The sequence below is a fragment of the Ambystoma mexicanum genome, chromosome 5p (genome assembly GCF_040938575.1).
Source record: "Ambystoma mexicanum isolate Mex_15411 chromosome 5p, UKY_AmexF1_1, whole genome shotgun sequence".
Classification (NCBI taxonomy): Eukaryota; Metazoa; Chordata; class Amphibia; order Caudata; family Ambystomatidae; genus Ambystoma; species Ambystoma mexicanum.
In genome coordinates, this window is record NC_090930.1 from 881,469,877 (window position 1) to 881,496,255 (window position 26,379).

General features: G+C 45.0%; 1 protein-coding gene across 5 annotated transcripts in view; it reads left to right on the forward strand.

Annotated features, from left to right (window-relative positions):
- HECW1 (HECT, C2 and WW domain containing E3 ubiquitin protein ligase 1) overlaps positions 1–26,379 on the forward strand; it is a 1,624,660-nt gene that overhangs the window by 1,510,878 nt on the left and 87,403 nt on the right. For all 5 annotated transcript variants that reach the window (XR_011274209.1, XM_069613305.1, XM_069613307.1 and 2 more), the window contains 2 exons: positions 9,579–9,692; positions 12,339–12,491. Coding sequence is in view for 4 of the 5 variants with exons in the window: in XM_069613305.1 (XP_069469406.1) it covers positions 9,579–9,692; positions 12,339–12,491 (267 nt within the window). In the remaining variant the exon portion in view is untranslated. The remainder of the gene's footprint in view (positions 1–9,578; positions 9,693–12,338; positions 12,492–26,379) is intronic.

A 26,379-nucleotide genomic window follows, 5' to 3' on the forward strand; every position in this document is an offset into this window, starting at 1 on the left:
TCCGTCCTTGCTTCTCGGCTTGCCCCTCTTCCGCTTTCGGCGGTACTAGTTCTCAGTTTCTGTTGCTTTCTGCTCTGTTTGCGGTTCCGCCTTCTCGCGATGTACTGTGTTCTTTTTCCGGCTTCTCGGCTACCTTATTATGCTCTCTGCACTTCACCCCAACGCTCGCGGGGGTTTTTCATCCTTCGCTGTTCCGGCAGTCTTCTTTCCTGATAGCGGCTTTCTGTTTACCTTGTTCCTTGCTGGACCAGCCTTCCTCTGCAGCATACTCACCGCTCTTCGAATCGAGTCCTGTTGACTCTTCCAAGAGGGTGGTGCACTTCACGGTCTGTTACTATTTCCCTGCAAGGAGCACTCTCCGAGAAGGAGCAGACTCTTCTGTATTTGTCACCAGTGTGCCACGTGGGCATATCTAAGGATTCAGTATTCATTAGAACACCTCCTGAAATCCCAGGAGAACTCTTTCACCGAAGTAGCATTCCCTTCGGAAACGTCAGCTCAACAGGAGTTGCAGTGCCCTATCCCATACAGGGTTTTTTGTGCCAGGAGGCTTTTTCCCTGTTTTAGGGGGCTTGCTCCTCGGAGTTCCCCTTGGCTTGGATTTCTCATCAGGCCAAAGTGGGCTCCGGGGTAGCTCGTCCCTACCTCCACTATAAGAAGGAAAAGAAGGTCAGCGAACCCAAGAAGCCTTGACGGAAGAAGAGGTCAGAGACTTACGACAACTCAACTGAAGACCAAGGTGAGGAGGAGACTCGGGAGAGTTCACCTGTGCATGACACTGGATTTGGGTGAATGGCATGAATGTCTGTGAGCCTGATTGGTTGCCTGCCTACATGAATGCACTTGTGTGTGATTGGCTGATTGAGTCTGGCTCAGCTTGAGTGAATGGGGAACAAATGTGTATAACTAGGTCCCCTCACTCACCAATTTGTTCTGAAGCTGAAACCTGAAGCTTGTATCCTGGGTCCAGTCATAGGAAGGAGTCTGCAGCTGCATTTCTTCATGAAATCGGAAGACTGCTGAGCTTCCAAGGACTGATCCAAGAGAGGACCTGGATAGGCAACCTCTTCTTGAGCTACGAGGGGTCATCGTCCACCTGCTGCTTTTCTTCCAAAGTACCTTAGAAGACAGTCATGTGTGCCTGCCATCCGAAGAAGGCGTCTTCTTAAGTCCAGAAGAGGAGTGCCTGGACATCCTGATCCAAAGAAGTCCAGTTGTGTCACCCAGGGTCCGGAGGAGTGTTCATGACCGCTGAAGGCCAGATTGCTGCTCATCGCCCAGAAGACGAGGTACCGTGGCATAGCTCTGCTTGATACCTGGAGCTGCAAATGTTCCATTTTTATTAAAGAATCCTTCAAGGGACATTTCTGCCACCACATTCAGCCACTTTCCCATGCTGGGTGAACGTCCAGGGTTGTTGGGTGGAGAGCATTGTCTACTGGTGTGTTTCCCGCCACCAAAATCCAAATAAGATGTCCCAATGGTCCAGACTTGGTGTGTGTCCACAGTCCAGTCCAGTGGTCGAGTTCAGGTTGCCAGAAGCCATCCAGAGGTCTGTACTGCGGCTGCAGCACCAAAGAACAGAAAGTCTGTAAACCTCAAAATCTTGCAACCCGACATCGACTTCTGTCTTTGCACCCGTCGCCACCGAAAGTCATCAAAGGTCCCCAAGTGGCTTATCTTCATATCAGCCAGGCCTTGCTGGCATCTCCAGCTAAACTAACCTGCCTTTCAACGTGGATCTATGAAGTTACAACTTGCTTAGTAATTCTCATGCTTTTCTAAAAGTGTCAGCAGTTGGTGCATTTTTAATGAATCTAAGTATAGTTTGGTACCACATAGAGTATAGATATTATTGACATTATTAGAGTAGTGTTGCCTGAGTACAAAGTGTGTTATGCAGATGTGTGTATTTATCTGAACCTTATTTTGTATAAATAAGCTAACTATGTTATAAATAACTATGTTATCACATAACATAGTGTGTGGACATTCCTTTGTGGGGGTTTGGTATTCACTATACTTAAGAGCCAGCCTACATCACCTCCTGAGAGTCTCAGCCTTGGTTGCTTGCCACGTTTACCAATTGAGAACCTTGGCTGGGGTGTTCTGTGCCTCTGTCCCCACTATACCCCCTGCAGTCTTTACAGGAACATGTATTTGTATTTGTATTTGTATTTATTAGTCTTATATAGCGCTTTATACCAAAGCGCTGTACATTTACAACAACAGGGTACATTTAACATAACAAAAACAGTAACAACAGAAGCAAATTACAACCTTGAATCAGTCACCAAAAAGCAGTAAGTAGAGCAATTAGACAGAGGGGGAAGGAGAGAAGAGGGGTAGAGCTAGGAAGAAGAGGGAGGGAGGGTAGGAGTAGGGAAAGGAAGGGTTGAGGTGAGGATGGGGTGGGGGAAAGTGGGGGAGAGGCTAAGGGGGAAGAAGGAAAAGGGTGGGAGAGGGGGAGTGAGAGGAGGGAGGGGTGTCATGGCGTGGAATGGAGAAGGAGAGATTTAAGGGACGTGCGGAAAGACGAAAAAGTAGGAGTAGAGCAGATAGAGAGAGGTAAAGAGTTCCAGTGGAGGGGGGCCAAGAGTTGGAAGGAGCGGAAACGGGACGAGGCACAAGGTGAGGGAGGAACAGTGAGGAGGAAATGGTCAGTGGATTAGAGGGGACGTGGGGGAGTGTAGAAAGAGAGAAGAGAAGAGAGATAAGGGGGAGCAAGATCGTGGAGAGATTTGAAGACCAGGCAGAGAAAATGAAACTTAAGTTGGGAGTGAAAGGGGAGCCAGCCAATGGAGGATAGGGAAGCAGAGATGGAGTCACGGGGGGAGAGGAGACAGAGGGTACGGATGGCAGAGTGAAGTATTTGGGTATTGTGATCAGTCAAACAATGGTCGAAAAAGAATGGGAGATACATCTAAAAAAAAGTAATGGTTTTGGCGAGGCAAGGATATGTATTCCATGAAAAATATGGCAAATGTTCTTATCGACCAATCATTACATTCTATAGGAGTAAGGTCATTCCTATCCTGACATACGGAAGTGAAACATTAATTAATTTGTTAGAAAAGATATGGCCAATTCTGGAAGCCACCTTTTGGCGGAAAATAATGAGGTTGCCCACATCCTTCCCTATAAGTCGTATCCGAGCCGAAATTGCAATTCAATCGCTTGCATCTGTGGTACGCTGGAAAAAATTCGACCTTTTCTGAAAAATAACATGGGAACAAACAGTACCAGCACTAGAAATCTTCCTGCCAAATACTGATCCGATAAATGCAAGGGCCCTGTTAAAATGGAAACAACAAATACTAATATCTCTAAGAAACCAAGATATAACAGAAGAAATGCTACAAATGAGACCCCAACATGCCAAGAAACGATTAATGTATCAAGATTGGATAAATACGAATGAATCCATAAGCCGATACAAAGATAACATGGCAAGTAAAACAGAAATCAGAGCTATCAACGAATTGCCACCGTACCTGTTTATGTTCCCTGATAAAGAAATAAGGATGTTTTTTATGAAATTTCGGTTGAACATATTATCCACTAGGGAAAGACTTGTAAGAACTAAACAGCAAGATAACAAAGAAATCTTTTGTCGGATATGCAAAAATCAAGACGAAAATGAAAGTCTGTATCACCTGACGATGTTATGCCCTGACCTTGTTAAAGAAAGAAGTGTATTTCGATCTTACTTTGAGTCTACACAAAAAACAATGAGCTCTGACCAAAGATGGACGTGGATACTGTCAGGGATTGAGAAACGAATGTTCTACATAATTTTTCATTTTTGGAATGGGATTATGGAAAGAATCGAAAACGAGAACTGATTGAAATGAATTACTAAAATGCAATAAGCTTCATAAGATAAAATGAAAAGTTTACTGTAAACTGAAACATTTTTTATTAAAAAAAAAAAAAAGAGTGATAGATAGATTTGAGGGGGGCAAGATGTGAAGTGGGAAGCCCAAAATGTAAGGAGGAGCAGTAGAAGAGGTGAGAAAAGATAAGGGAGGAGATTAAAAGTTTAGTTGCATGGAAAGTAAGGGAGGGGCAAACTTTGCAAATATTGTAGAGGTGGTAACGACAGGCACGAGAGGTGAGTGAGATAAGATGGGAAAATGCGAGAGAAGAGTCGAAGTGAAAGCCTAGGTTACGAGCATGGGGGGAGAAAGTAAGATTAGAGGGAGGAAAAGGAATGAAAGGGGGAGGAGAGTGAGGGGGAAGGGAGCTGGAAGGGAATAAGACTACTTCAGTTTTGTCAGGGTTAAGGGAAAGAAAGCGAGAAGCCATCCAGTTTTTAATAGCAGTAAGGCAGGAGAGCCCAGCCATCAACTCTCACACTCACTTATTACCCACCAATCACTAACATACCTTCCCTGTGACATTGCAAATAGAAACGCAAAACTACGTTCAAGACTACCTAAAATTTACGAACCATTAGCTAGACTCAATACCTCTTGCAATAGAAGTAACGCTAACATCCAAAACACTCCTCCTGTAAAAATTGACCTCCATCGCAACAACCGCCTAAATAAGCAGCCCAACGCTAATAATAGCATACCAAAAAAGAAAAGTAATGCCACCCAGGCCACAGCAAAGCCGAACATCCAACTGAAGTGCGCCCTTATTAATGCCAGGTCACTAATAGCACACGCTACCGAAATTGCGGATCTCATTCAAATAGGAGACTATGACATCTTCGCCATAACAGAAACTTGGCTGCACCAATCTGCAGGACCTGCCCTAATGCTTGCCTTACCCCATAATTACACCATACTTAGAGAAGACAGAGTCAACTCTCGAGGAGGTGGCCTAGCTATTATTGCTAAAAATAATCTCACCCTAAAAACTGAATCAAGTTCAACAACTAACTCCTGCGAATCATTAACTGCTAAACTCCTCGCATCTCCCTCTCAAACTATTACTATTCACCTTATCTATAGACCACCAGGCCCTATTGGCACGTTCGAGGAGGACATTTCCACAATCCTCTCAAACAACCTAAAAACTTCATCCCAAGCTATCCTTCTGGGAGACCTAAACCTAGGCTACAATGACCCTAAAGACCTGCAAGCAACTAATATCACTAATGTCATCTCAGAACTAGGCTTCTCCCAAAAAATCCTACAACCCACACACGAAAAAGGCCGTATACTTGATTGGGTTGCTGACTATAACTGCAATACAACGATTGTCGATATCACCTCACAAATCTGGACTGATCATGCACTGATAACTTTCCTCCTAAATGTTAACCTGGCCCTACCTATTGTAAATGCTCTGGCTCCCCCTTTGCCAACCAGAAACAAAAAACTTATAACTACAGAAAAACTGCTACCACTCATCCTCCCCAGATTAAACTCTCTACCTGACTTATTGGACACCTCATCACTAGTAAATGAATTCAACTCTTCCATGGCTACAGCTCTAGATACTATTGCCCCACTGAAACTGAGAAAGAGCAAGCCCAGAGCCCACCTAAACACCTGGTTTACTCCTCACCTCAAATCTCTAAGACTTGAAAAACGTAAATGCGAATCTGCTTGGCGACTAGCCCCAACAGAGACAAATAAAATTACACTCATCAATGCCTCCAAGATTTACAAAAATGAAATAAAGAAAGCAAAAAGAGATAATTTCAACAACAGAATACTGCAGGCCAAATCTGGAACGAAAGAACTATTCCTTATACTAAAGGAACTAGAAAACCCTATTCCTATCCAAGATAACTGTGACAAAAATAAAATATGGTGCTCGAACATCCAAAAAGCACTAAATGACAAAATTGCCACACTCCAATCAAAAATTGAGACAAAGAAACAGAATATTCCACCCTCAACTAACCCAAGAGGCAAACTACCAATCAGCACTAAACTAGACCATAAATTTAACTTCTCGAAAGTAACTATACTCGAAACTGAAAAGATAATACTTTCACTCAAGCCATCCAATTGCCGAGGCGACCTATGCCCAGCCCAACTAATAAAGGACGCGGCCAAAGACCTCTCCCCATTCATTTCTAAGCTTATTAATGCCTCCTTTGCTTCAGGCACTATACCAGATAACCTCAAGCAATCCTGGGTCCTCCCCCTCCTAAAAAAACAAACACTGGACCCATCCATCCCGACTAACTACAGGCCTATCACAACGGTACCCTTCCTGTTAAAAATCCTAGACAGGGTAGCCTACCTGCAGATCCAAAAACATCTGGAGCTGCACCACCTTTTAGGCACAAGACAATCAGGCTTCAGACCCCAGCACGGAACTGAAACCGCGCTCATCGATCTTAAAACTCAGGTTGATGAGCTGAGAGACTCTGGAAAGATGGCCCTACTCCTCTTACTGGACCTCTCTGCAGCCTTCGACCTAGTGGATCATGATGTGCTCTGCACCCACCTAGAAACAGCTGCCCATTTCTCCACACATGCCATCGCATGGATCAAATCATTCCTAACCGGTAGAACTATGAGAGTCTTCTCTACTTCTGCTGCTGCTGACCCTGTATCCATCACATGTGGAGTCCCACAAGGTTCTTGTGTCTCCCCCACTATGTACAACATCTTCACGAAGCCCTTGTTCGATGATCTAGATGATCTGGGTGTTACCTACACTAACTATGCGGATGACACTCAGATTCTCATACCACTTTCAGGGGATTATGAACAAGATTTGGCATTAGTGAACAAGACCTATCTCATCATTCAGGCATGGATGGCCACCCACGGGCTATGTCTGAATGATGACAAAACGGAACTTATCATACTGGGGAACAAACAAAACATCAATAGATTAAAAGAAGAATACTCCTCCTTCGTCATAGACGGCAACACTATCAAGGTGGCAAAAGAGGTAAAAACATTAGGGTTTTACCTTGATTCCCACCTCTCCCTAACCAAACAGGTGAGCGCAATGGCATCCAGCACCGCATATACCTGCAAGCTGATTAGAGCCGCAAAACCATACCTATCCACTGCCAACTGCCTAACCCTTGCTCGAGCATTAGTGCTGTCGAAATTGGACTATTGCAACGCACTATACTTAGGGGCCAATAAACATACGCTGCAAAAGATTCAAACACTACAGAACAATGCTCTTAGAGCTGCCTTAGGAATTCCAAGAAGGGAGCATATTTCAGAGGCTAGAAGACAATCCAACTGGCTCTCCACAGCGGACAAAATCAAACTCAAGACAGCTTCTCTAACTTTCAAAAGTATCAACCATCTAGCACCCAAATACCTAGCTGCTAAATTCAACAGAAAAATCTCCACTAGACCTACCAGAGAAGCATACTCCAACCAGTTAGTGATACCCCCATTTAAACTAAGTACGGCCGGAGGAAACAGCTTCCCGGTCAAAGCTGCCCAACTTTGGAACTCCCTCCCGCCCGGCCTGAGATCCACCCAATCCTACGCTCTCTTCAGATCTAACTGTATCAACTGGATCAAAGAAAATGACCGATAGTCCCGCCCTACACTAACATAACTACTGTCCTACAGACGTACTATGCACATAATTATATACTCTCTATCTTCCTACTGCATATTTCCTGTACATATTATGTTATATGTTTATATTATGCACATTGTATATTCTCCCTACTGTCCTGTATTATGTAATTTCTACGATGTATAACCACCACTTGTAAGCATGCGTAACCTGTAAAGTTTAAAGTATCCTTTGAACAACGCGCCCGGTTACCCTCGGGTTTGGTGCGCGCTATAAATAATAAACAAACAAACAAACAAAGTTTAAGGTGGAGGTCAGGAGAGAAGGAAGAGAAGGAAAAAAGAGCTGTGTGTCGTCGGCATAGAAATGGTGAGAAATGCCAAAAGAGGAGATTACATGGGCAAGGAGGGAGGTGTAGAGTGAGAATAGGAAAGGGCCAAGCACCAAACACACTTAACTGCACACTTAATTGCAGGTTGTACTAAACAACCTGCAATTAAGGACTGATGTGACCTAGCAGTTTGGGCTGGACTGCCCTTGTTTGGGTGGGACCAAGCCTGATTTGCATATGGTCTTTCCCCTTCTATAATGACTTGGCAGGCGAAGAATGATGGTCTGGAGGGTTGCCCAGAGCAATGCCAGAGGTTAAGATTCATTCTAAACCTTTCAGCCATCACCTCTTTGTTTTTGCTTTGTCACCCCGAGTGGGACGGGTATGCCCAGACGTGGGTCCTGTGCCTGCTGGGCCTAGAGACCCAAGCTACTCCTCACTGATGAGGCCCAACAAGGCTGAAACATGTTTGGGGATGCTTGCGGTCTTGTACAGAAGGGATGTGACCTAGCAGTTTCGGCTGGACTGCCCCTTTTGGGTGGGACCAAGCCTGATTTGCATATGGTCTTTCCCCTTCTGTAATGGCTTCGCAGGCAAAGAACGATGGTCTGGAGGGTTACCCAGAGCAATGCCAGTGGTTAAGATTCATTCTAAACCTTCCAGCCATTACCTCTTTGTTTTTGCTGTGCTCATACACGTTCATGTATGCTGCACAAATACATGCCAGAATTACCATATAAGAGCATGCTTCTGTTGGTTTTGCCAGTAAATAAATGCCATGCCGCAGTTAGAAAATATATAAATACTTGCTTCACCAGCGTATACTGGTCTAGCCACATAATAACACTCATCATGTTTAGTTTTCCCTTGATTCCCAGTAATAAAATGCCATGCCACAGGAAGGAAGCGTAACCAGATTGGTTGCAGCAACGTAGACCCATCTAGCCACATAACAACAATTATGTTCGCTTACGGGAAGAAAACGTAATCAGACTGGCTGCAAGAATGTAGGCCTGCCTAGCAACATAACAACAATTATGTTTGCTTTAACCATGATGGCCAGTAGAAGATTCCATGCCAGTGCCACAGTAAGCAAATGTAATCAGACTGGCTGCAGCAATGCAGGCCAGTCTGGCCACTTAACACCACTTACCATGTTTGCTTGAACCTTGATACCCAGTAGAACATGCCATGCCATTTCTTGGGGCCACCTCATTTTCAGCAGACTCCTGGGTAATATGGGATATTAAAAGGAATTCAGAGCAGTAATGCATGACCATTGAACTCTTGGCATCTCTGCTGACACTGCCAACATGCATCAGTATCCTCTTCACACACAATTTCACACAAAGTCATGTACACAGAACATCTTTAGACTCAATCCACAAAAGCTTTAAAACATTTTAGAGAACAAAGAATAGCCCAATTGGATATTGATACAACTGTTGTAAATCTTGGCTGCGAACTGCTCAAAAATCCACTTTTGTGCAATGGTGAAAACAAGGATTTTTTAAACACAATCTAATCTGCCCAAAATAGTATACATACCTATTAAAAGTAATGCTTCTCAATGTATCCTTCATAACATTGGGTGCCTTTCAAGAGCACATTTCTCTTAAATGTATTGTGAAAACCATTATTGCATTGTCTTTATCATTTGAAATAAATGAGTGTATGTCATGCAGGTTTGTGCCCAAATAACTGCTGTCTGGAATGTATTATGCTTGTGCATTTCCCTTCTAAATTGTCTGCACTAACAATACGATGTCTCCCTCTGTCGCAGGCTCCTGATTCGTAGGGACCATTTATTGGAGGGCACCTTTAATCAGGTGATGGCCTATTCCCGCAAGGAGCTCCAAAGGAACAAGCTCTATGTGACATTTGTTGGAGAGGAAGGGTAGGGAGCTGTAACAATCCATATGAGAACTGGACATTCACTGCATGGCGCTCTGTGTGAATGTGTGTTTGGATCAAGTGTGTTCAGGATCTCAATTGGCGGACATATGTTAATGTGTTCATCAGCACACCTTTGCAGTTATCTGCAACCTGTGGCTTGCCAGATGTTTTCAAATACGACTCCAGTGATCCCTCACAATAGACTATAATGGTTAGAGCTGCTGGGAGTTATACTCGGGGAGTCAAATGTTGCAGTACCTTGGGGCCCAATCCTTTACCCCTCCCTCATTACATGTCACATAACATAGACACATATCTCATCTAGCTAGCAAAAACATGGAAACAAATACATATATATTTATAATTCAAAAAAGAAAAGGGAAAAGAAAAATGTAGACAGTTTTGTTTCCCCATAGTATTTTCTACATACGCATTGTTTTATTTATGTCCTTAAAAGGCAAAGCTTTGTTTTGAGCAGATTTTAAAAAAATTAGTACCCGGCGAACGTGCGTCCATGGGATATACTTAAGGTGATTGGCTCGTTTCCGAGCCATAACACAGTGTAATCCCCTGGATGCACGTACGTGCCTGCATTTGTTCCCGGTGGGGGCGTGGCAACCCCTTAGCCAATGAGGAGGCTCGAAACGGGGCAATCCCCGCTCCGAGCTTCCCCATGACTGGAGGCTGCCTTCGTCCCCTGCCGGGGACTCAGGTAGTTTTTTTTTTCCTGCACCCCCCCCTCCCAACCCCACTTAACTTCTTTTTTCTTCTTTTCTCTGGAGCGAACACACTGGGAACACTTCTGTTTCCAGCGCGTCTTCTCCCGATGGCCGCCATGGAAAGGGATAACAGACTACATTTTATTTCACTTTTTTTTTCTTTCTGTTCCAAAACATGGCAAAACAATGCAATTAGAACCCCGGTCTAACGGGCCGGGGTACTAATAGCAATAAGCCCCTCGACGGCGGGCCAATACTGCCCGCAGTAATGCCCCCGGTGCCCTAGTTACAGGCATGAGCGTAGCGAGTATTGGGGCGGTATTGGCCCACCGTCTCGAAGCTTATTGCCACAGTGATAGCCTGTCTGTGCCCCTGAGTGTTGATGTGGGTTGAGGTCATCTGACAGCAGCAGTCTTTCGTGTTGTACCTTGTGCTTCCTGCCCCTTTTGCTTCCTGGGCACATGCAACTGTGTTGCTTTTTTTCTTGTTTGCCTGTCTTTTCATGGAGTTGAGCCCCATGAGTCGGCCTTTTTTTTAAAAAGGTTGACCAAGAAAAGATGTCCAGAAACTCTTGATATTGGGGGAAAAAAAATGCGTAGGAGAAACATGACCTATGGTAACATCAGCCATGTCTAGGTGGCTGCCTAAGCTGGCAGGAGCAGAGGGCAAGGACCTCAAGATCCTACACTGCACCCTACTTCTCCCCTTCTGAGCTGACATCTATTTTGGTAACTCCTACCCATTCCAGCTACCTCTACTACCCCCACATCCTTCCAGCAACCCTGTGGCTGCGTCCCCCATGTAGAGCACTATGCTACTTCCCCCCATGTACAGCGCTATGTTACTTCCCAGCTAGGAGCGTGCTCTATAAATTCCAAACACTCGTAGAGGGGGAACCAGGGAGGGGGGTGTGGGGGGGTGTGGAGGGGGGGAGTGGGGACAACATTTAGATCCTAGAAAGATTAGATGTGGCTCCATTGTAAAGGAGGCGGACACCAAAAGGGCCCTTTGCTTGACGCAGCATATATCCTTGTACCGGCCCTAAGGAGATGGCAAAGTCACTACCTACAACCACCAGACTGCACACGTCCCCCACCCACATAAGCACCCACAAACCCACATGACGACACACATCAATGTTCTGCCAAAATGGCCCATCCAAGATATCTTTTTCAAGACCGATCTTTTGTGTTATAGACGGGTATCCCCAAATAAGCTTCTATTGGAAAAGGGGTGTACGCAAAAATCTAAAAACGTTTCACGCGGGGCTCTTACGTGTTTTCGGAATGTAAAACCGAATAGATGGTCCTTAAACAATGGTATGCCTGAAAGAATGTATGCAAGAAGCATTGTTAGTTTACCTAACGTGTGTAAGATAACAGTTGGGGGTCAAACATTAGGCGTAGGCTAGATGACAGACTCTGTGCAGATGATGCTTGTGTTCACCCCAATCATGTATGCACAGAAAACTACTTCCACCTGCGACCTGTCACCGGGCTGGCTGCCTAGTCTCCTGGGAAACAACTGCACACTAATACGTGGGATAGTAATAATGATGACTATGATAGTAGAGCAAGAAGGATAATGATAATGATCATTCTTATATTATTATTCATATTATTACTAATTTAACAATTATATGAATGCCTATATTATTACAAATCAAAGTATTGTTTTATTAGTATTGATAGTAATACAGTGCATTAATTATTATTATCGTTATCATTATTACAATATTATGAATACTAAAGTACACAGTGCCATTTTATAACAGTGGTCATGTGCACAAAACTGTAAGAAAAGATCGCGGTTCTGAGACGACATGTTAGCAGATGGCATCTGTATGACCAGAAGCAATATGATGGCAAGTGCAGGCAGTGCCAGTGAATGCACAGAACTAAGGCTCTCTGTTGTTTCTTCCTTCCCAGCCTGGACTACAGTGGACCTTCCCGGGAGTTCTTCTTCCTGCTGTCGCAGGAGCTCTTCAATCCCTACTATGGCCTGTTTGAATATTCTGCCAATGACACCTACACTGTACAAATCAGCCCCATGTCAGCCTTCGTGGAAAATCACCTGGAATGGTAAGGTGTTTTCATTGTGTGTGTGTGTGTGTGTGTGTGTGTGCACCGTGCGCTTGTGTGCGCACATGCACGTGTGTGTGTGTGTGTGTGTGTGGGAATCAAGGACCTCCACTTTTCCCTGCAAATATGCAATCTGGCCCCCTTGTAAGAGAGAGGAGTGCCAAAAAAGAACTTAATCTGACATTGCACAAGTCATTGCACTGACCTTGCGCACAGGCATGCGAGTGCACAAGTGCCTGTGTACGTGTGCACACCTGTGCGGCAGCCATGGGTGCATGCATGGGTGTTTAACTTCACGGCTCCGCTTGAATCTCACACTGTGCAGTAGGATATCTGAGTGCCGAAGTTGCAAAGGTTATATTGCTATTAGCACCCCGGCACGTTCTACCATAATACTAATTGTTTTTTCTCACAGGATGACTACGCAAGAGAAGCAGCAAGCAAGCCTAAGAGCAGAGGATAAGGGTTATCATAATATAGGATGCCTATAGAAGAGAACCTGAAGGCAAGCCCAGGGGGAGTCGAGGGTGGTCGCAGGACTAGGAGTAACGGATGGCTACAGAAGAAAAGTAGCAGGCAAGTTTAGGAGAAGTGGGGACGGGAGGGTAGACAAGGAGGGTCGGATGCCCATAGAAGAGAGGCAGCAAGCAAGCCTAGGAGCAGAGGATGATGTGGCACAGGACTAGGAGTGAAGGATGACTGCGGAAGAGTACCAGCAAGCCATCTTGCAAGCCTAGGGGCAGCGTGGGTGGAGGATGCTGGGGGCACGACCAGTGGTGAATGACTATGGAAGAGAAGCAGCAAGCAAGCCTACGTGTCGAGGGTGAAGGGTAGTATAATATAGGATGACTATAAAAGAGAAGCAGCAAGCAAGCCTAAGTGTCGAGGGTGAAGGGTAGCATAATATAGGATGACTATAAAAGAGAAGCAGCAAGCAAGCCTAAGTGTCGAGGGTGAAGGGTAGCATAATATAGGATGACTATAAAAGAGAAGCAGCAAGCAAGCCTAAGTGTCGAGGGTGAAGGGTAGCATAATATAGGATGACTATAAAAGAGAAGCAGCAGTTAAGTTATTTTATTTCTTAAATATGGAGAATGGATGGGGTTTAGGAGGCGACGGAATGTGAGCGTAAGCAGTGTTCAGGCTGCTCCGAACGCAGGCTTGTGTCAGCAGTACCAGCCCGCGTTCTGAGCAATCTGATTGGCTGTCTAAAGACAAGCTCGCATTTTGTTTTAATAGATTGTTATCTAGCTTGCTTGCCAACTAGTGATAGCACGTCACTGTACCCTATGCAAGTCGACAAAGGGCACTGTGTCTCTTTGTCGACATTGTGTTAATACACAATGTACATGTAATTAGAGATACAAAATCTAGCGTCATTGTGGGGAATACTTTGTAGGTGCGGTCATCATCCCTTAACGGGAAGAAGCCATGGCGTCCAAAGAAGAGCCGGAAACACGAGGGACAGGGAATCAAAAGAGTGCCTGGAGTGAGCGGTTTGGGAGATGGGATCCCGTCACTTGACTAGCACGTCTATAAATCAGGCAGCAACGTTCTCAGTGCTTGGATGTCGGTCTCTTGGCTGCCTATGCATATATACAGTATGTAGCTCAGGTGAGAGGGTGCACGTGCGTGCAATCCTGTCACAAAGTGGTTTTGGCATAGCCGAGGTGTAAACATCTTAATTTCCTCATCACCCCAAGTTAACCGATCCCTAAATCAATGCTTACAATGAGGATGTGAATCTTGATTTGGAGAAGAAAATGGCAGTTTGTTTTTAATGTGCCCGAGAACAGATAAGAATTCATGAGCAAGACCATTGAATCAAAGGATGAGCACCCGCTCCCTCCTTTCCTGTCACACTCTGGCCGGCCTCTCTTGGCCCTCTTCCTGCTCCCACCTGTGAAGCTAAAAACCTCAGGGTCATCTTCGACTCCACCCTCTCCTTCTCTCCTCACATCTCTGACGTTTCTAAGAAGTCACACCACCAGCTGCACCTCCTCAGAGGTATTCTTCCTTTCCTCAGAAGCTCACTGTCTCCAGAGCTCTGGTTCTATCTAGGCTGGACTATTGCAACAGCCTCTTTCTAAATCTGCCTGCTTCTACTCTCTGCCCTCTGCAACTCATCCAGAACAGGACTGCGAGACTTGTCCTTGGCCTCAAGCCCAGGGATCGTATCTTTCCAGGACTGAAATCTCTGCACTGGCTCCCAGTGGCTGCAAGGGTTAAGTTCAAAACCCTCTGCATTGTCCACAAGGCCTTCTGGGGCCTGGGGCCACAATACCTTCAACTCTCTCTCCCTAAATATCTTCCTTCTCGAGCTCTTCGCTCATCTGTCTCCAACTCCCTCAGGGTCAGTTGCTTCTCCAAGCAATGAGTTGGTTGTAGATCCCTTTCCTCGGCTGGGGCCTCCCTCTGGAACAGCCTCCCTGCCTTCCTGAAACTTGAGGAGAATCATCTCTGGTTCTGGAAGCACCTCAAAACCTTTCTCTTTGCTTCTGCCTTTTCTCCTCCTCTCCCCTGCTGACTTCCTAGCTGAAACTGAAACTGCACTGGTTACCTGGCCACCCTCTGATCTCGGGCCCAGGTCCCCTTACCCGCCAGTCGCACACCTGCACTGCCTTCCTGGCAACCCCCGCACTTGGGGACTGTTTTTCTGTGTCCCTACAGTTCCACTACCAGCACTCGACACCTGAAGTCTGCACTTACCCTTGCACTTGCCACCAGCTGGCCGTATTTCACATATTGTTTATTTATTCTTTTATCCCATGGACTGCACTTTCCCCCTCCCCCTTCCCATGCACTTGCGCGATCTGAATGACACCTGGCCTAGTAGGATCATTGTCCGTCTTCCCTCTGTTCCCCTCCCTTGCCTCGTCGCGCCTTGAAACACTTGTGTATAGGCGCGCTATAAATTCCATTTCATATCATATCATATCAAAGCTTCTTCACAGCGTGAAATCTGCAGTGAGCAAATTGGAGTTCACTCTGAGGTGCCCACCTTTGCAGGTGGGTCCAGTATCACTCTTTTGCCACTTGTCCTGGACCTGGTAGCGGTCGCAGTGCTGTACAGCAGATAGTCGATAGACTATTACTATGCCTCTCAGCTGAAATGCATCAGACCTTAAAGAGCAGCGAAAGCAGGACTCTTATCAATGCAGTCAATGGTGCCAAACAGATCATTGGAGCAGGGGGGGACCAGGCCTTCCCCTAGTCTCTGATGGGAATCAGCAGCAGCTGTTTCAGAACACTAATGGGCACTGTCCCAGTGCTGTGGAGGCTCCAGATACCTGGCCCAAAGAGGTTGTGCACCACTAGGTCTTACTGAAGATAAAAGATAGATTTCAAATTCGGGTGTCCTTTCTGAGTCGTATTGATATGCAGCGCTTTTTGCCTGGGAGCGATGTTGGCCGAGGAAATACTGAGATGTGTTGCTGTTTCTCTGGGTCGCCACTAGAAAATGCTCAGGCTCTATAAATTAGACACGTTTTCAAAAAGAACAAGTGTCTTGTTTTAAATATAATAAGGATGAATCTATGTAGTGCCCATTACAATAGTCCCTAAAAAGGAGAATACACACACATGTAAAAGTTAAAAAGCATGCCGTAGACATGTGGGAGCCAGAGATTTAATGGGTAGAGAGATCAACAGCCAAGATGAGGAGTAAAAGCACTGGCCGCGGCATTCCCTTTTTGTGTTATATCTTTTGCAACTAGAACACCCATTTGTAACTCCCCCTCTGCCCACCATTTATATTACTATCATTACTATTATTATTAGGGTATTGATTGAGCACGGACCTAACTCCGGGAAGCAACAAAGCGCTTTACAATCTTAAGGGAAAGAGCACAGTGAGGAAAGCAGAGAAAAAAAGGAGCAGGGAGCTAACAGGGGAGGGCGAGGATGTGGCAATTGGCAGCAAGGGATCTACAAGAAACCTGGCGGGGAGACAGTTGGGGCGCATCACCTTGTCTCAGGTAAGATGGGGAGTGCAGGGTGTGTGTTCCTAGGTGTTAAGGAGGAGCCATCCTTTGAAGAGGAAGGTCTTGAGCTCTTTCCTGAACTGTGGAAGTAATGGGGCAAGTCTGATATTGATGGGGAGGAGATTCCAGAGTCTTGGAGCATAGACACAGGCTTGTCTTCTGGTTCTTTCCTTCCTGCACTGTCGTAATTCTGAGTTTCTCAGTGAGGTAGCTTGGGGACTTCAGGATGAAAGCCTTGTAAATGATGCAACATGATTTGGATATGATGCAGGCTTGCAGTGGGGCCCAGTGTAGTTCGATGAAGGTCAGGGTGATGTGGCCAGATTTGCAGAGTCCTTTAATGAGTCTTGCTGCAGCATGCAGGACCCATTTCAGGGGTGCCAGGGTCATCGCGAGAAGGCTTTGCAAAAGTGCCCTGTCACCAACCAGATGTGCTATGACCAAGGCTTGGACAGCGGATCTGAAGTTGTTTTCTGGGATGAAGGGCTTGGTTTTCTGCAGGAGAGAAAGTTGGTGTCTTCCTTGCTATGTGCTGTTTGAATTTTATGTCTGGCAATGTTCAACCCAAATGACATGGCACAGGTGGGCAGCTGGAGTGAGAATCCCTCGATGTTCATAGCAGAGAGCCAAGTCTGGATGTCAGGGTGTTCGTGTTGTTGGTCAGCAGTAGGAATTCAGTCTTGGGGTGGGTGGGTTGAGCCTCAGGTAAGCACTGGACTCCAGGATTGGATCAATGTGAGGCAGGCCTTGAGCCTGTGAATGTCTTCGATGTAGGATATCTTGAGGTAGAGCTGCATGTCATCTGTGTATTGGGGAATGTGACTGTTGTGTGGAGCAAGGAGGGTTCTGATCGGTTGCATCTAAAGATTGAAGGGTATCCAGTGATTCCCTCGAATATAAAGCATCGAATGAAAAAGCCTATAAAAAATAATGCATCGAAAAGATGCATTTTTTTTGTAGGTAAAGTTTTTTTTATTAAAATGGGTTTTAAGGGGTAAAAAAAACAGGGGTTGGGGGGACCCCCAATAAAAAATTAAGAAAAATAAATATTTTTTTCGATGCATTTTTTTCGAGGCTTTTGCATTCGATGCTTTGGATGTTGAGGCTATCACTAGGAACCGATTGAAGATCACAGGGGACAGGATGGATCCTTGTGGGACTCCACAGGTGATGGGTAGAGTTGGTAATCTGTAAGAATACAGTTGTATGAACTGTTGGCAATTCACACGGTAGGATTTTATACCATTGCCTCTGACCCCCCGTTGTGAGGAGACACTTCCTGTGTTGTAATGCCGACATTAAGACACGGATTGCTTCCAGCTCTAGCTGATACAAATTTGTGTAAATGTATGGCTTTAAAGAGCTAACATCATACTCTGTTCATACAGAATACGTGAACGCTACATAAATCATACTACATACAAACCTGATGAATACATAAATACTCACATTAAGCAAAAAGTATGAGTATGATTGTTGCCTTGTTTTCACCGTCCTGAATGGAAGACTACAAGTATTAGAATGCAAAGTGTCATCAGCCAAAAAAACGATGAGACAAGGTCACCGTCTTGTTATCATCTTTTGACACACACCTGCAGCTTGCCATTATGCATGATGGGGCGAAAATGTGAGGTTCCAAAAAATAAACCAACCCTTTACTCGTGTGTTCAAAGCAGTGGATATCATGCCAATAAACTACAAATAGACATATATTTTGTACCCCACTTTTACCGTCTTGGAGGAAGGCACAGATCGGGTAGTCAACTGGAGTTTTGGGGGATGAGGACTTTCAGGTACAAATGTGCCGATGCATTTTTGATCACCCACTGTTGAGGGCCTGTCACAGGCAATGATGTATTCCTGACTCACTGCTGCATCTGGTGTCTTGCATCTGAAGAGCTTCCTATTTTAAAGTACTGCTGATAACATTGGGATTTTTGAAAATCTACTTTTGAGGCTGAATGCCAAATGCCAGGCCTCCTGTTATGGCAATGCTGGAGGTTAGCGAGACCCCAGGAACGGGGCTCTCTCGGTGCTGGCTACTATACGGCTCTTGAGAATTAGAGAGTCTGCAATGGATGGCTATGAAAATTATGTATTAATTAATGGAAATATATTTGTTTAGTTAAGCAACAACTTTCGTCAAATCATCAATTCTTTCATGAAATAAAAGTATTCTCATTGTGGTAAGACTGGGTGAACTTGTGATGCTTCCGCAGCCGGGGGTTAGAATTGGACCTCATTGAAAATATCTGAACCTAGCAGAGTTTGGCAGCATTGTATGCAGTCAGGTCAATGAGGGAGTATGTGAGAAAGGGGCTAATTTTGTTGGTGGCAGAGAATCCAGCAGAAAGAGCCCAATAGCTACCACTTAGCTAAATTGGCCACTCTCTGCTGGTTTCTCCACATTTGTATGGACATCTGCTCAACTCCCCCAGCATACACAGTGGACACAATGTTGCCATGCCTGTTACCCATGTACGTGGCCAATCCGCCTTGATCTCTGCAGTGCACAAATACGCACTAAGAAGAGATGCTATTAAAAAAAGTTCAATTGAGCTTTTCAATCGCGCTTCATGCCGGAGAACGGACGGTAAGCACAGTATCGCATCACAAACCCATGATGCTATTTCTTGCTTTTCTTCCGGGACAAACACGTTGCCCCTGAGCTATCCTCTCGGCACCGGAGAAGCGGCTGTCATTGCAATGGATCCCTATGAACTGCATACTGGCTTTCACTCATAGAAAAAGCATGCACACTCCATAGGAACCCAGCCTATCTGAGGGGGTCAGAATACTTTGGACTCCTGGCACGTAGCGATACATCCCCAAGTGAAAACTCCAGAGCTTAATATCAACGTGCGGTTCCTGGTCCATGCAGGGAATCCTTGCAGCCTGAGGCGTGCTTTGGGAAGCAGCAGACATTTTGTTTTCTGCAGTTATCTACCCTCTGCGCCCCCCAAGAGAATAGACTGTTGGTGGCATGAGTTTTATAAGGCCTCAGTCAGAAGAATAGGGTGGGCCGCAGATGTGCTCTGAGCCTGAACTGCTACCAGAATTAGTTTTTGGTAATGACAGAAAAAGTGGATTAATGGCGTTTTAAAGTGTCAGTGGGTCAGTGCTTTGGTAGTTGACCAAAAACAGGCCTTCACTCGAGGAGTATGCGGTCAAATTAAATAAAGCAATTCAAGGGCTAATTCATGGAAGTGTTTTATAATGGCAAAACCCCATTGGAAAACGCTCTGTGAATAAGGGCCTTAGTGTACAATTTATAAACACAATGATGGGATACCAGTGATATACATTTAAAATTAAAATAAATTGCTGATGTATTCTAACCAGGATTTTGAATACACTCACCCCCGCACCGCCCATGGAAAAAAGCAGCCTGGGGTAGGATGCGGGCGAGAGTGAAATGATCATGTTAATGACTAACCCGCTCCTTTTAAGTGCGACAGTTAATCTAGTGGAGCAAACCGCCTCGTCGACCACGTTCACCTCCACGCTGGTGGATTTGGGGGATTTCTTGGCTGGGGAGTAAAAAGGTGCAGAAATGTGAGGAGTGCCCAGGTTCACGTGACTTTACCTGCCCCCATCTGGGAAATGATAGGTGATAGTGAGCGCCTTGGACGAACACGAGGAGGGCGTCAGTAAAATGGATTCCTATGGATTCCACCTGCTCTCTTTCTGCAGCAAAATCAGAAGTGGGTGGAGCCGCTTTGGGTTTACCCTCACAGAGTGGGGAAACACATGCAGCACATTCACAGCCCTGCAGCCTGTTGTGTCATTAAAGACACTTGACGAAACTGGCACAGATCACAAAGAGAGCTTGTCTCAGTGTATTTTTATTGATGAATGTCATTGAGGTGCCATTCCATTTTTAAGAAAGGATAATGTTGACCAGGCACAATGCATGGCATTGAGCAAGCACGAAGAGTGGCTTCAATGCTTTTGAACATGGTTTTAAGCCTTCGTCTGGTGGTAAGGCGAAGAGTATAATGAGAAGGGAAGGAGGAGCGGTGGAAAAATGGTGTGTAGATTTCTGGTTTACAGACCTTTTGCCGAATGGCAACGTTGCCGAATACGTTGTTGCCGCATTGTTTTGCCGTTTGTATTTACTACAAACCGGTAGATGGTAAGTTGGGGTAAGGTATATATTGGGGTGGGCTGGTAGGTGGAAGGGAGGGTGCAGGGGGTTTCCCCCTGCTGTTTGTGGGGAAAGAAACAGCAAAATCGGTGAAAAATATTTGGTCGAAGTTGCACGATTGAGCACTAGGTGCTAAGTGCCATCCAGTCAAGGGCAGCAGTTATACCATATATACTGGTTATACCAGTATATCTCAGATATACTGAGACTAGATCTGAGGTGAAAGAGGAGAAAGAGAAGAAGATTCCGGCCAAGTCAGCAAAAAGATGTTAGAAGTCAAAGAACGTGATTCGTTTGCAGAGGAGATTTGCAGAGTGCGAGGAGGAGTGGGCCATGAACAGGTCTTTTGGGAACCCCCACTGAGAGGTGTGGGAGTGGAGTTGCCACTGTTCCATGAGATGTGCAAGGACAGGAAAGATAGCTAGGAGGTGATCAAGTCGAGTGCAAATTCCCAGATGCCAGGCGTAAAGGTAAGCAGGAAAAAGGGCGCTTAACATTAAAGACAGCAGAGAGATTCCGAAAGCTACGAATTGAGGAGAGTTTAGAGTGGTGAACGGTGGTTACGGTGAATATGTGACTGAGTGTTGCTTCCATGCAATACCTGCTGCACAACCAGATGTGTGCGGGGTTGAGCAATCTGTTGGTCCCCAGGTAAGCAACAGAAAGGGATAAACACTACACATTGCATCATTTTACAGCAGTGTGGGAGGAGCATGACTGGGTTATTGGGCTACGCATATTTAATTTGTTTTAATAATTAGGACAGCAACTACTTTATAGCATGATGTGAAGGTACGAGAAAAAGAGAGTAAATTGTGGGGCGATGGAAGCGATAAGAGCATGATGACAGAAAGGAAAGGGGGGAAAGGGGAAACAGATAGGAGTAGAGTGATGAGGGAGAGTACTGTGATCAGGGTATCTCTTCTTTTGGAGATCTTACAGGGAAAGCAAGAGGCAAAGTCATTGATTGAGAGAAAGGATGGGATGGGTGCATAGTCAGATGGGGAGCAAGGCTTGGGAGGTAGAGAATAGTTTTCAAGGTTGGGGGCGAGGAGACGAGATGAGTTTGGTATAATAATGAATATGTTTGAGTCCTAGGCAAGAGAGAGTGAAAGAAGGGATTCTTTGCAGGAAGCAAGGGGAGCATACAGGTGGGATCTAGCCCATCCTCGCAGATCGATTCTCATGGTTATTCTAAGATGGCAATCCCAGAGATGATCCATGCCTGTTTTTGTTAGCGAGAGGGATTGGAAAAGCAGAAGGTTGGTGCTCAAAGGGAGAGGTGAGTGCACAGATGAAGTTTCAGAAGGCCTGCTCAGTAATGCTGAGTAATGAGAGCTGGAGGGCCATTCAGATTACTAGAACGGTACAAAGACTTGCTGCCATTTGGAGATCAGCTAAATAAACAAGGAGGCCACACCCTGCACTATCTCTGAACAATAAACATGCTACCACACCCTGCACTATCTCTGTACACCCGCATGTGGCTTCTGAACATCTTGGACATTTATCTAAAAGATAGCACGCAACAATGGTGGCTGGTGAATTATGTAATTGGAGCGGTTTCATTGTTTCCCACAAATATGTGGGCGCGACTAAGTGTGGTGAGATAGCCTAAACCAATCAAAGGGTATTCTGGGGTTTCTACGCCGAGATCATGTTTAAAATAATGGGTTAAAATTGTGCATTTTACAGCCCACATTTTTGAAAAATTGGGTAAAATATGACACAGTTTGCTATTGCTTTTGTTGGGTAACTCATTAAAAATCAAATAAATGGAAGTCACGAACAGTGCACAGGAGCATTTTCCATTGCATTTTCACGATGCCTTTTCCCACAATGTACATATGCCAGAAGAAAAAACATCTTCATGCTGGCTATGCCCATACATTTCCATGCTGGCTGCACCAATATCTGCCAGCTTTTCCATATAAGAACATACTCCTGTTTGCCTGCTTTGCATATACTGCCAGTAACGATACTATAGGGAAAAATATGTCCATGCTGGAACTGCCACTATATGCCAGTATCCCCATGTAAGAACATATACCTCATGGCTGGCGTTGTCAGTAAAAAAGGCCATGCCACAATACGAAAAGTTGTCAAGATTTGCCAAACTAATATAGGCCAGTGTCACAACGTAGGAGAACTCCTCATACTGACTTTACACTTGATTCAATAAAAAATGCATTACTATGTCAGAAATTATATTCATACTGGTTGCACCAAAGCAGGTCAGTCTAGCTTCATAATAACACTTATCATGTTGGCTTTACTCTTGATTCCCATCAAATCATGCCATGCCACACTATCAATATAAATACAGACTGGCCCACCAACGTAGGACAGTCTTGCCATATAATAACATTTATCATGCTTGCTTTACTCCTGATGCCCATTTTGTAGGCCAGTCTTGCCACATAATAACAAAATGGGCATCTAGAAAAAAGGAAACATGAATCATGTTTGCTTTACTCTTATGACCCTAGACACTGGTCCACCAAAGTAGGACGTAATATCCTGGGCATCAAGAGTTAAGCAAACATGATTCATTTTTAATTTGCACTTTATGCCCATTAAAACAAGATGTTTTAATGGCATCAAGAGTAAAGAAAAACATAATTCATTTTTAAAAATATATCCAGAGTGGCCCACCAACACAGGCCAGTCTAGCCACATAATAACAAGATGGGCTTCAAGTGTAAAGAAAACATGGTTCATGTTTGCTTTACTCTTGATGCCCATTTTGTTATTGGCGTGACAAGACATGCCTATGTTGGTGGGTCAGACTGGATATATTTTTCACTGTTTTACAAAAAGTATATGCAGACAGGCAAACCATGTTTCCCTTTGACAGGTAAAGCCAGCTTTGGAACGCCCCATATGGAGAAGCCGCCGCTGGAACGCAGTGATGCACTGGGTGGGATGTGATGCTCTTGGGTTGTGAATACAGTAAAGTCCGCTTCCATACACATTTTCCACTTGTTAGAAATGGGAAACAAGAACAGTGTGTGCATAAGAGCTCTGTGAAGGTGCCCAGAGGTGTGGCGCGAGGGGCTTTAAAAAAACAGAGAAACCCACACTTGAACTGCACTCCCTATACGCCATTGCTCTTTGCCGATCAGGGCCCTGTTCCTCAAAGTGTCTCTGGCAGGCCTGCGCATGCCCTGCCAACAGATCCAGAGGCCTACGCTAATGAGTGGAACATATCTCTCACTTCTGGCGAAATGCAGGCCCAACACCTCACCACTCCAGGGAGATTCCCATGAATAACTCCCTGTCCTCACTGCAGCTCTGGTGCATGCCTTCCCTTGGCCATTTTAGAAGTCAAAAGAAACATAAAACTGTGTCAAGTAGGATTGATTTTGTTTTTTTTACTGTTTAAAGCAGAGACCTGGCTCAAGAGCAGCAGAGCTCTGTACATTACATAAAATACCCACAGCATATCTTATTACATGTATCAGTACCTCAAAACTACAAGTTTGTGCCAATATTTTGCGTGAGCATGGTTGCAACAGCGGCCCAGAAATGTTCTAGGTACTGCAATGAAGAACACTCTGCTTCTTTGTAATGTGATGCGTCACACCTGCCAACTCGTGTTTAACCTGTCACTAGGTGTGAATTATTACGCAACTGAAGCTTGGAGCTTCAGCCAGCAGATGGCCGGGTCCTCATACTACCTTGGAAAAGAGTAGTGAGGTGAACTATCTCCTTGACACAGGAACATGGGCAGAATAACAGAAGATTAGCTTTCATATCAAAAGGCTCAAACTACCTCCAAGACCTTATCACACGGCGATACTCATAGTTTCTGCTGAGGAGGAAGGAGAGCATTGAGCCTAGGGCTGAGTGAGTCCATTCCAAGGCTCAGACTCCGGTCCCACGGTGCTCATCCCAAAAATGGTTCATGTGATAATGTGGCCTGTAAAAAGTCACCAGGTAGGCAACCTTTCTTTTCCTGACCTCTACAATACTTTCCCCAAATTTTCTGAGAGGGGTATAATTTATACTATAAACTCCAATCCTAGAATATTTGGGTAAAGTGTTTGATTTTACCGAGGGTGCATTCTTTTTGGGAAATGTCACCCCCTTGCGGCCATTTACCAGATTACTTTATCACTAGACACCCCAAAAAAATGTCACATGACCATCATTTTTGCATGGACTACAGGGGACTCAATGCTCTCATGAAGGTAGATGATCACCCCTTTTCACGAGCAGATGAGTTCATTGATCTGTTAGGTACAGCTAAATTTCGTCGACCTTACTATTGGCTGCTGAGAGATTGCCCTAAATCCTGGTGCCAATGAGGGGCCAGCATTCTAGATCCCAGGAGGCCGTTATCAGTTCAGGTTAAGGCCCTTGAGTGTGCAGGCCACCTTTCAGAGAAGGTACGGTATTGCATTATGAGAGTCAAAATAAGGAAGCTTGAGAATCAATCAGGAAGAAAGACCCCAACTGCATCCGTGGTGGGGGTCCTCGTCACTGAATTCTCTTGATTATATCCATAATGCATTGCCATGGGAATCCAGGAAGATCCCAAGTTCCCATGCCTGGTCTTTCTCCATGTGGATAATCTATATTGATCTCGTCAGTGAGCGATCAGTAAAAGTAGCCACCATGAAACACATTGCATCTGGTTTGTAGAAGTCGCCAAAAAACAGGCAAAGTCTCCCATAATCCACTCTATGCTGGGGAATCACAATACGGAGTCTAAAGACAGGTTGGCAAATTGTCTGCACAGTGTTTAAATCCCCAAGTACAAACTCTGGGTTGGAGGTTCCTCACAGGGTTCTTGTACTGTGTGTGTGGAAAACCCCATCCGGAATGTGGCAGATGTGGAAAAACAGGATGCCTTTTCCATGTTTTTTTCCTGCACCCTTTCCATCAAAATGAGGAAGAGTGTATATACTCGGGGCTCTTTTGTTTTATGCATTGCTTGACATTTTACAAACATAATTCATATTTGGAAATATTGCAAACTCCTCTATTTTTTAAATGAACAACACTGCAAACCCCAGCCTGTCCTGTCCACTACACATTCTCAGGGTCCTATTTGGCATTATTTAAAAAAAAAAATGGTGGTTTGTTCTGTGCCTCACCTATCATTTTGAGAACCTGTTTTTCAAGACTCTAGTAACAAATTACGTACGGTTGGAAAGACTTAGAGGGTGACTCTGACCCCTCTCCCTCTGTCCACAATCTCCTTCCACATTTCTTTGCATCATCTTGTCCATGTGCAGTGATTATTTGCCGTTGTGCACACTTCCGCTTTCCGTGGATGGCCTTCTTTCCACCAAGTTTGGTTCCATGTAATAATGTTCCCGCAAAAATCTCTCTGACAATAATTTCGCCGTTTTTTGCGAAGACATTATTACATTGAACATGTGGGGGGATCCCGTAATTCCCTTTTTTTTTTTTTACAAGGGGAGCAGGCGAGATCCCTGCAGCCCGGCCCCATACATAATGTCACCATATATAATGTTCCAATGGCTTTTCCTGGCGACATTATGTATGGGGACATTACGTATAGGGACATGAATACCTGATACCACGAGATTCTCCTTCCAGGTTGCCCATGTAGCGTGCTCCACCGTCCATGTGTCTCTGCCTGGAAGCGTGCCTACACACACACATACATACATACATACATACATGCATACATACACAGATGTTGGGTTAATAGGTGAACGTGACAACTGAGCATTCTCTTGATTTGCTGGTCATATGGTTTCCTCTACCTACCAAAGTCATGTCC